At 40.1% G+C, this 11574-nt stretch overlaps 1 protein-coding gene across 1 annotated transcript; it reads right to left on the bottom strand.

Annotated features, from left to right (window-relative positions):
- Nucleotides 1-243: 243 nt before the first annotated feature.
- On the bottom strand, nucleotides 244-11372 carry LOC311367969 (myosin heavy chain, fast skeletal muscle-like). Its single transcript, XM_084486835.1, has 41 exons — nucleotides 11291-11372; nucleotides 10407-10441; nucleotides 10079-10293; nucleotides 9826-9969; nucleotides 9575-9731; nucleotides 9462-9489; nucleotides 9246-9360; nucleotides 9027-9119; nucleotides 8872-8935; nucleotides 8692-8790; nucleotides 8236-8339; nucleotides 8007-8145; nucleotides 7771-7889; nucleotides 7512-7661; nucleotides 7221-7391; nucleotides 6827-7127; nucleotides 6608-6678; nucleotides 6394-6481; nucleotides 6163-6280; nucleotides 5950-6073; nucleotides 5734-5870; nucleotides 5393-5648; nucleotides 5065-5307; nucleotides 4806-4982; nucleotides 4547-4692; nucleotides 4347-4437; nucleotides 3855-4244; nucleotides 3627-3753; nucleotides 3374-3492; nucleotides 3090-3286; nucleotides 2829-3012; nucleotides 2569-2734; nucleotides 2358-2482; nucleotides 1965-2273; nucleotides 1669-1872; nucleotides 1461-1586; nucleotides 1212-1382; nucleotides 1011-1115; nucleotides 819-914; nucleotides 606-737; nucleotides 244-348 (listed from the first exon to the last, which is right to left on the bottom strand). Exons 3-41 carry the CDS (start codon nucleotides 10283-10285, stop codon nucleotides 328-330), a joined length of 5814 nt encoding a protein of 1937 aa, XP_084342961.1. The 5' UTR covers nucleotides 10286-10293; nucleotides 10407-10441; nucleotides 11291-11372; the 3' UTR covers nucleotides 244-327.
- Nucleotides 11373-11574: the final 202 nt, after the last annotated feature.

Here is an 11574-nt window from a genome sequence, read left to right as displayed (position 1 = left end):
CATGACAGTACAAGCATTTCTGCGATACATCTTTCCCTTTAATTTACAACCCCTTCACCCTAGAACTACTAAAGCCTATGAAAAAAACAAAGAGAAGCACAGCAGAAGGACTGCAACTCTGACAGTTTAACTTTATTGTGTACCACATCCAATGACCTAATTAGAAGGATCCAGCTCTAATGAAGAGATACTCTGATTACAGGAGTGAACTAATAAAGGTAAATGAATACAAAAGACAAGAGGAAAAGTTGCTGTATAGTTTATTGAATTTGATTCCTTGAGTCATATTGTATGACTTGTATGTGAGCTGTTTCAAATGGAACGGAATTATTCAGCACTGTCCTTTGCCTAAAGAGAGAAGCAAGACAAAAAACTTTTAGAATTTGGATGTTTAAAAGGCATTTGTATAAAATAATATAAGGAAATGATTAGGACACATTTTTTGTGGAATATTCTACACTGTACACTGTCTATTTACTGTCCAATTACCTTGCCATTACCTAAATATGATATAAATGTGTAGAAGGCATTTTTAAAATAAAGAATTCTAGGAAATTATTAAATAGAAAATAGTGGAAAAATCTGAACTTTTACTCTCCAATTACCTTTCCAGAGTCACGGCTCTTAGACCTCAGCTTGTTGACCTGAGTCTCGGCGATGTCAGCACGTTCCTCAGCCTCCTCCAGCTCATGTTGAACCTTCCTGCACTTGGACAGGTAAGAGTTGGCCTGCTCCTCCTGTAGAAACATTCATATTTTGTCAGTTTGAATATAATGTAGCAAAGTTGACCTGAGTATGCCTAGTAATATTGAACTTACCGCTTCCTCAGACTGCCTCTTGTAAGCCTTCACCTTCATCTGCAGCTTGTCCACAAGATCCTGGAGTCTGCAACCATTCTTCTTATCCTCCTCAGTCTGATGCACATTTGGAAGTGAAAAATCAACATCATGTGGCCTTCAGATATGATAAAATGCAGTAGAAACATATTTGGAGATGTAAGTTTGACATACCTGGTAGGTGAGTTCCTTGACCCTCCTCTCATATTTGCGGACACCTTTTATAGCATCTGCTCCACGTCTCTGTTCACCATCAACCTCTGCCTCCAGATCGCGAACCTTTAAAGAAATAGTGAATCATTAATCTTTAATCTTAATCTTTCGCTTACAGTGGACTTCTACTTATTATTAAATGCATGCTGATTATTGTCTTACTCTGGACTCCAGTTTCTGGAGCTGCTTCTTGCCACCCTTCATGGCCAGGTTCTCAGCCTCATCCAGGCGGTGCTGAAGGTCTTTCACTGTGACCTCCAGGTTCTTCTTCATCCTCTCCAGGTGAGAACTAGTATCCTGCTCTTTCTTCAGCTCCTCAGCCATCATGGCAGCCTACAAGGTCAAACAACGTTTAATCAAGAGTTCCATAAACTTTTCATTCCATGAATGAAGAAATAAAAGTATACCTACATCAGTGATGGCCTTCTTGGCCTTCTCTTCAGCATTTCTGGCTTCCTGGACACTGTCGTCCACCTCACCCTGGACTTGGACCAGGTCACTTTCCAGCTTCTTCTTTGAGTTCAACAGGCTTGTGTTCTGAAACATATTATTATATAATTACAGTTAAAACATGAACGTGTTCTCGTACTCGTATGACAGAATAAGAATGTTTGTTTACCTGAGAGTGCAGCAGTCCAACACGCTCGCTGGCATCCACCAGCTCTTGCTCAGCCACTTTGCGGCCTCTCTCTGTCTGTTCCAGAGCTGCTCTCAGCTCCTCGATTTCAGCCACCATGAGACCGTTCCTACGTTCCACCATGGCAGCCTGCTCCTTCAGGTCGTCAGCAGCTCTGGTGGCATCATCAAGGTGCAATTGGGCATCCTAATATTAACAGAAAACACTTATCAGAAAACGTCCTAACAGGATAGCTGGAAGTATGTTTTACATGCGCCAAACATTAGTTTGTGTCATACCTTCAGTTGTCCCTGAACATTCCTCAGCTGCTTCTGGGCCTCAGCAGCCTGGCGGTTGGCATGACTCAGCTGGATCTCCATCTCATTCAGGTCTCCTTCCATCTTCTTCTTGATTCTCAGGGCATCATTCCTGCTCCTGACCTCAGAGTCAAGAGTGGTCTGCATGGAGTCAATGACCCTCAGGCTGTTCCTCTTGATCTGCTCCATCTCCTCATCCTTCTCAGCCAGCTTCCTGTCAACCTCACCCTTAATCTGGTTGAGCTCCAGCTGGACACGCAGAATCTTGGACTCTTCATGCTCCAGAGTTCCCTAATGTATGAAATTGAATTAGACACATTTATGGAAATTGAATGTCTTTTTTCAAGTGTTGTTTGCTTATTTAATCATCCTCACCTCAGCTTCCTCAAGGGCTGACTGGATCTCCGTCTTCTCTGTCTCCACCTGCTTCTTGGATTTCTCCAGCTCATGGATGCTCTTTCCAGTCTCACCAATTTGTTCAGTCAGATCAGAAATCTCCTCTGAAGAACAATTTTGTATTTGTAATAAGTCTGATGCATGTTTAAGCACAACATAGTACTGTTAATATTACTAAGCAAAAACTCACGCTGGAGGTTTTTGTTTTCACGCTTCATGGTCTCCAGATGATCCAGAGTTTCTTCATAGGAGTTCTTCATCTTGAAAAGCTCAGTGCTGAGAGAACGAGCCTCTTTCTGAGTTCCTTCAAGCTCTGCCTGGCCCTCCTCATATTTCTGCTTCCAGTCAGCCAAAACCTGTACATTATTGTTAATAAAGTGGTTGTTTAGGACCGGAGGAAGGACCCTAGGATGATAATATTACCATATATTTAAATGAAGAACAACCCACCTTGTCAAAGTTCCTCTGCTTCTTGTCAAGGTTGGCAGCCAGTCCATTGGCCCTCTCAACATCAACCATGAGATCCTCCACCTCACCCTGGAGTCTCTGTTTGGTCTTCTCCAGAGAGGCACACTTTGAGTTCACAGCCTCAATCTGTTCCTCAGCCTCTTGAAGGCGCTGGGCAAGCTTTTTCCTGTTAAATAATATCATGGCTTAATTTGTGGACATTCATCAAAGAGAATGTGTTTAATTATTAAATGTTTGACTCACTTGGATTCCTCAAGCTCCTCAGTGCGCTGGATAGCATCAGTTTCATACTTGCTCCTCCACTGAGCCACCTCACCGTTGGCCTTGGACATTCCACGCTGCAGCTCAGCCTTGGCCTCCTGCTCCTCCTCAAACTGCTCCCTCAGAAGGTCACAGTCATGGCGGGCTGATTGCACACCATGAGCAAGAGCATTCTTGGCCTACAAAAGGGGAAACGGAGATCTTGTAAATTGAATACATTTCTTGATCTTTGAACCCTAACATCTTTATGAATAAATTATCCTTACCTTTACTTCCTCCTCATTTTGCCTCTTCAGCTCCTCAACCTGTTGAGTATAGGCCTGCTTGCCTCTGGTCAGCTGGGAGACAAGAGCTTCCTTCTCCTCAAGCTGTCGACCAAACTCACCTATAGTTGGAGGAGGTATATCAAATAAGTAATACATATTGAATTTGTGAGAAAATGTATATTCAATTATGTTCCAAAAATGGTACCCCAAGAATTTCAAATGATTCAAATGACTGAATAAAATAAGCATCAACCATTTTCTGTCAGCAGTCTTGCTCTCTGGGCACTGATGTCATTGATCTGGCGAGCATTCTCATCACTCTTAGCCTTGATTTCACTCAGTTGGTCCTCAAGGGTACGGCAAATCTTTTCCAGATTTCCCTAATGATTAAAAGTTTATCAATTTTTGTTAATTTATTGTTATTTACATACTTATTTTTTTGTATTTCTTAATACAATGAAGGTATTGAGGAATAACTTACCTTGGCCTTAGAAACAGCTTCCATGTTGCTGGAGAGGTCATCAATCTCCATCTTGAACTCGCTCTTCTCCTTCTCAAGCTTCTGCTTGACACGCTGGAGGTTGTCAATCTGCTCTCCCAGCTCTGCTACACTGTCAGCCTGCTTCTTACGCAGAGCAGCAGCAGTGGCTTCATGCTGCAGGGTGGACTCCTCAAGGTCACGACGCAGCTTCTGGAACTCAGCCTCACGCTTCTTGTTCATCTCAATCTGAGCAGAAGTGGCTCCACCAGCCTCTTCAAGCCTCTCACTGATCTCTTCAAGTTCCCTGGAGAGATCAGCTCTCTGCTTCTCAACCTTGGCACGAGCAGCACGCTCAGCCTCAATCTCTTCCTCCAGTTCCTCAATACGGGCCTAAATAATAGACAAATATCAAGCTCAATTTCAAAGTATGTAATTTCAGAAAATGTGTATTAACAGCAAAGGAATTAGGTGTATTCTCCAGTATTTGCTAACCTGAAGCTCCTTGATCTTTTTCTGAAGCTGAGCACCCAGTGACTGCTCATCTTCAATCTTGCTCAGAAGCTGGCTGGTCTCAAAGTCCTTCCTGTGATTAATTAATGAAAGAAATGGTCAATTATTGCAAAAAAAAAAAAAGAAATCAGAAGGCACATGGAGTGCATTCTATTGTGGTTCAGAAAATACAATTGTCTTACTTCTTGATTTTCTCATCAGACTGCTGTTTGTCGTTCTCAAGATCCATGACAGTTTCCTGAGCCAGTTTCAGATCACCCTCAAGCTTTCTCTTGGATCTCTCAAGGTCCATACGGAGCTTCTTCTCTTGCTCCAGAGAACCTTCAAGCTGGATGTCAATCATTTCATATAATTAAGAACAATCTAATGTATGGTTGAATATTCACTCAACTCCATTACTGATATTAATTCTAAGTTTGCATGAGGTTTTATTTTACTCACATCATCCACTTGCTGTTCAAGCTTGGTCTTAGCCTTGGTCAGAGTGTTGACTTTGTCTTCCTCTGCCTGCAGGTCATCAAGAGTCTGCTGATGTGACTCTTGGAGGGCTTTCTTCTCCTTTGTCAGCTTTGCAACGCTCTCATCCTGAGAGGCCATCTCCTCAGTGAGGTTCTTCACCTAAAGAAAACAAAATAATGTGTAATACATGCTAATTTGTATTATTCTTTTTTAAATCTTTTGTCAAAGAATCTTTATAAACCTTGTTCTCAGTGGCATGTTTCTCCTTCTCCACTTTGGCCAAGGTAAGCTCCAAGTCATCAATGTCCTTCTTGAGTTCAGAGCATTCATCCTCCAGTTTCCTCTTCTTGGCAGTCAGCTCAGCATTGATTTCCTCCTCATCCTCAAGCCTCTCAGTTACCTCTTTGACTTTGGCCTCCAGCTGGATCTTACTCTTGATAAGTCCTTCACACCTCTCTTCAGCATCATTCAGATTCTCTCCTTCCTGTGTGATATTTAGAGATGTAGAACATGTTACATCACATTTACCTCACTGCACAGACAGGGATACAAAAATAATGTTTACTTACAGAAGCCACTTGCAGTGAAAGGTCATTCTTCTCCTGCAGGAGAGAAACCATCTTCTGCTCAAGTTCCTTCTTCTTGGCCAGGGCAGCTGCCAGGTCTGTCTTCATCTTTTCATAGTTATCCTTCATGTCAGAGAGCTCCTTCTCAGTTTCAGCACTCTTCAGAAGAGGCTTGATCTTGTAGTACACCTTCATCCATGGCCAGTGTTTGACATTCATGAATGAGCGAACATTGTACTGAATAGTGTAGATGGCTTCCCTATCAAATAAAATAAACCAGTCATATTTCACACTCAGTATCTAATTACCAGTTTTAGTTTTGAGCACTATGTTTTAAAACATACCTCCTCTCTGTCATCTTCACATACTCCTTTCTCATGACATAACCTCTGCATGCAGCCTGAATCATTCCGACCAGAGCAGCCAGCTTCTCATCTCGCATCTCCTCAAGAGTACCCAGAAGACCAGCTTTGAAGAACACCTTAATGTAAGAAAATACTTTTGTCAGCTAGTGACTTTCAATGAATTATAAACATATTTTTTGACAACAATAAAGAGACCTTGGTGTGTCCAAATTTGTACTCATCGTGAGGCACATCAATTGACCCAAGCAGTTTCTCAGAAGCCTTCTTGTTGTCAATAAACTGGCCATCAGGGATGACACTGGCATTCAGTACTTTGTACCTGAAGAAGACCATAATAATGTTTAAAGATGCATTCAAATGTCCAAAGGCACTTGTAAAGTTGTCCTTCACAAATCTTTGAGTTATTACCTCTGCTTGAAGTCAGCATAGAGGATTCTGCTGGGGAAGCCCTTTCTGCAGATTCTGATGCCCTCCAGTACACCGTTACACCTCAGCTGGTGGATAACCAGGAAGTTCTCCATGAGTCCTGTAACATGGGTGATAAATACATTGTCAACATAAGTAGTTTAGTGTGGCAATGACAGTAACATATCATATCCTATCCCAGACCCTACACACATTTGTTAGTGCTCACTGTACCTGGAGTCTTTGACTCATTGGGAATCAGGCAACGCACAAAGTGAGGATGGGTGCTCCTCAAGTTGGTCATCAGTTTGCCCAAGTTCTCCTAAAGACACATCCAAGCATAATATATGAAATATATACATATATAATTTACTGATAAAGAACACATTCAGGAAAAAAAAATTAAAGAAGGTTTCAGTTTTACATTTGTTTGTCTGTTATCCCTTACCCTGAACTGTGAAGACACCGTCTGCATGGAGCCACCCTTCTTCTTGCCTCCCTTCTTTCCACCCCCGACCTCTGTTATTAATTATTTGTCATAAGTAACGGTTCATTTTTCATGTTTATATTTGTAAAACAGAGGCAATAAATGGCTTGAAAATAAATGTGTATTATAATAGAATGGATTAACAGTTATAACCTATGGTTACATTCTATGAATATGTACCTTCAACTACAGGTGGGTAAAGGACAGGCAGCAGTTTGTTTGAGGACTTCTGGTACAGCTGCACAACAGAGTCATTCAGGGGATCCTTGTTCTTGTCCAGCCAGCCACCGACGTTGTAGTCCACAGTACCAGCATAATGCACCAGGGAGAAGTGGGCCTCAGCCTTGCCCTTTGCAGGCTTGGGCTTCTCAAATGCTTTGGTCTTGCCAAGATGCTGGTCATACAGCTTGTTCTTGAAAGTAACGTCTGAGGCCTTGGGGAACATGCACTCCTCTTCAAGGATGGAGAAGATGCCCATTGGCTTAAGAGAAAATAGGATTGATGAAACATTATCAAAAGTAATTTGTAAGTCACACAAAGAATATATATATATAGTTATAATATTCAGGTGTACCTTCTCAATAAGCTCAATGCAGGCAGCCAAGTCCATGCCGAAGTCAATGAACTCCCAGATAATACCCTCCTTCTTGTACTCCTCTTGCTCCAGGACAAACATGTGGTGGTTGAAGAACTGTTGCAGTTTCTCATTGGTGAAGTTGATGCACAGCTGCTCCATGCTGTTGAACTAGTAGGGGACATTTAATAAACCGACTGTTACTAGTTTTCAACAATTGAATGGTAATGACTATTGTGTCAGAATGAAAGAAATGCTATCATAAATGCTGCTACTTATTTAACAACTCACATCAAAAATCTCAAAACCAGCAATGTCCAGCACACCAATGTAGAATTGTCTTGCTTGCTTGGTGTCCAGCATCGAATTGATACGGATGACCATCCACAAGAACATCCTCTCATAGATAGACTTGGCCAGGGCACTCACTGAGTTGTTGACCTGAAATAAATTGTTCATATAAAATCATCAAAAATATTAGTCTCATAGACAATGCACCATGTCAACAGAAATCCTACCATATTTCGTCAACACATTGTGTTTTTCTTACCTGAGGTACAGTCTGTCCCTTGGTGACATACTCATTTCCGACCTTCACTCTTGGGTAGCAAAGAGCCTTGAGCATATCAGCAGAATTCAGACCCAGTAGATATGAAATCTTGTCGGCCTCTACAAAGTTAACATGAAAAATGTATATATTATTATTCAGTATGATAATGTCTTAAAAAAAGCAAATATGTACCAATATACCTTCTAGTGCACTGATGAATGCATGTTAATAGTTACCTTCATTGCCATCTGGCTCAGCCTGCTCCTCACGCTGCTTCTGCTTGAACTTCATGTTACCGTGGTGAAGCACAGCACCAGTAAACTTAAAGATGCCCATCTTGTCCTCATTAGTGAAACCCAAAATATCAATAGCTTCCTGTGTCGAAAAGAAAAAACATTTAGAAAACATTTTGTCAGATACATGCTATGTGGAAAATGTATGAAGTTTTTTAGATCAACCACTGACATCAGTAGCGTCCAGCTCCACTTTGTCATCAATGCTGGCGACAGTGATCTGACCCTGACTGCACATGGGGAAGTCGTAGGGGTTGGTGGTGATGAGGGTCATTTCTGAGGGATTAAACAAATGTCATTTTCCAGCTCGTTTTTTGTCAATATAATTTTTCATCTATATGATGCTACAGAACTTCTGAATAAAAAATAATTAATCTTGCTTTTCACACACATGCAATGCATGTAATTGCATTTCCAAATGCATTTCCAAACTATGCAATGGAAGATATAATCTTTACCAAAAAACGATTCATTCTAGAGACCTAGCACTAACTAGCCCTTCAAATAGTTGAACTTCAGAAGTCATATTTACATATTAAGTCATATTGGAACAGATAAAAGAAATTTTGGAAATCTCTTCATCTTAATATTAAGTACATTCTTGACACTAACTATTATAAAATCTCACCAACTATCTCAGGTTTGTGGTTGGTCATCATCTGGTAGAAGATGTGATAGCCTCTCTCATCGGGAAGCTGGAATGTCACTCTTGACTTCTCCAGCAGATCTGTAAGGCCCATTCATTAATCAAAACCTATACCACTATTAATCTTGGTTGATTAATCCACATGTAGAACTAGATACTTACACGTCTCAATATCAGCACTGGACAGTTTACCGTTTGCGTGGAAATGAATTCTGATGAATTTACCCTGTTTGCAAAATAAATCGTTCATCATCCTCAAAAAAAGACTAGAGAAAAACCAAGGAGCATCTTCAGGGAGGAATTCATTTCATACTTACAAAACGGGAGGAGTTGTCATTTCTCACAGTCTTGGCATTACCATAGGCCTCCAGCAGGGGATTGGCTGCAATAATCTGGTCCTCCAGTGACCCCTATAATCAAACATAAAATGTTAATACCTTTTTATTGAATCATATTGATATTCTGCATGTTCTTAGGTGGTTTCTATATGTATTGATTCATTGATTTAATGTTTATTTTTCATTGTTTTAACATACTTTTATCTTTCCAGCGCCTGCAGGGGCATCCTTCTTCTCTCCACCCACTGAGATGGTAGCAAAGTACTGGATGACACGCTTGGTGTTCACAGTCTTTCCAGCACCGGATTCTCCACTGGGTATGAAAAGAAGAATAAAGTAAGTTAATTTTGACATGTTTTCCAATGTAGGAATCATTGTAATATATTTATATCATGTTGCCAGAATCAAACTTACGTGATCAGGACTGACTGGTTCTCTCTATCTGTGAAACAAATGTATCAAACATTGCATGAGTATGGCTTTTATTAATAAAAACAAGGTAAGATTTTAAACTTTAATTTACAAACCAGTGAGCATGTTCTGGAAGGCGTTGTCAGAGACTGAGAAGATGTGGGGTGGAGCCTCCATACGCTTCTTGCCTCTGTAGGCATTGACAACCGACTGGTCGTACACTGGGAGCCACTTGTAGGGGTTTACAGTGGCACAGAACAGCCCAGAGTAGGTCTGAAGGAGGTCACAGAGATTCACATTAATGTTACCTATTAATGATGCATAGTACTTATGTTTCCTATATTTTCATTGAGGCAAAATATCTTACGTAGATCATCCATGCTGAATAACGCTCTGCAAGGTTATACAATACAGAGGCTTCATTGAGATGGGTCATCATGGCCATGTCCTCAATTTTGTCATACTTGGGAGGGTTCATGGGTGTGACATCGTCCTCCTTGACTGTCCTCTCCTAAAATATGGAATCCCATTATTAGTTTTCTTACCAGTGCAACTATTGAGACTTTCACTTTCTGTTGATACCAGCTAATTTGTTTCTACCATGATCAACCTCTGCCTACCTCTTTTGTAGACAAAACTGTAACGGTGACTTTGCCACCGTCCCTTTTAGTGATGGTACACTTGACATACAGTTCCTTAACATCAGTCACATATGCAGCAGCCTTTGCATCAAATGGCGCACTCTGGGCCGCAATCCTCTCCTTCTCTGGCTTCCGGAGGTATATGGCTGCGGCGCCATAAACGGCCATCTCTGCATCCGTACTCATGATGGAGGCTTATTTCATGAAAACAAACATACTACTTGATTAATGTTATCTTACAAGTACACATAGCTGGTTTGAAGGTTTGGAGATATTCAGTGATGTGATGATATTAAATAATTCTTACTGTTTACTTCCCTTCAACCGCAGAAGAAATTATACCTAAACAAGAAAAAGTTATTCATGAAGTTAATGGTTACAAGTCAGAGTCTAAAGTATACATTTTACTTTACTCGTTTTTGATTTTCTTTTTTTATATAAAATGTATGTCAGTGCAGAGGCACTTAATGTTTCGTACTAAATTATGTCAAAAATGTCTCCCTTCTATCATCATTTCATATCTGAAGCCAACAAAGTTAATGATCAAATTATAAATAAATAAAAATCTTCATAAAATTATGTAAAAGTAGATAAGAGGTAATTTCATTAATACACAGGATCAGATGTTATAATCCCTTGTGCCAAAATCCCACAAGGGATTATAACGAATACAAAACATAATGTAAAAATAATCCCCCACATACACTTATGGTTTCAATAACAAAAAATGAAACTTAAGTATCATTCGAAGTAGAATATAAAAAAAGATTTGCGAGGTAAGACTAATTCTAGTAACTAATCTAATAACCTTAACCTTAACCTTAATGAAAACAAGGACGCAAGATTCCCTATTCTAAAGCAATAGTCTTTCCTAGAAAGCAGCTCTCCTTGACAGCGGTCTGACTTTGTCTGAAAACACTGAAAACGTCATTCAAAACATGAATTCCCAAAACATATGCAATACAAAAAAATGCCTTAATAAAACCTCAATGTATTTAACTATAATGCAACGGCTTCTTAAATAATATACAATCAAAATTATCTCCATTAAAAAAGTTAACAGAAGGTAGGTAGCCTAAATAAGGAAGTAGTTATTTAAATAAATGAAAAGAAGCTCCATGAAAACCAGAGTGTAAAAACTCTACTCTAATGCAATGGTCCCTCCAAGACAGCCGCTGAAGCCTGACTTACCACCAGTTGTAATAACCTGAAATCTCCTGCAGTCTATCCAGCTCATCTTGTGGCCTCTTATATAGAGGTGGTTCTGCAGTCCATGCAGGAACTAAATAAGGGCAGATCTTCAAAACTATTTTTTTAAACTTTGCAAATAGGGTTAGGGTTTGTTCATTGGCTCATTATTTGAGTGCCATACATGATAACAATTGATGTAGTTTATGTATTTGCATATCAATAGCTTCACTGCAACATCAACACATTTCAACTGTTTTTATGCTGGAATCAATTTCCTAATATCT

Source organism: Micromesistius poutassou (assembly GCF_964030765.1).
Source record: "Micromesistius poutassou genome assembly, chromosome: 22".
Lineage (NCBI taxonomy): Eukaryota > Metazoa > Chordata > Actinopteri > Gadiformes > Gadidae > Micromesistius > Micromesistius poutassou.
Note: the sequence above shows the minus strand (reverse complement) of the source record. Positions and strands in the feature narration are given on the sequence as shown.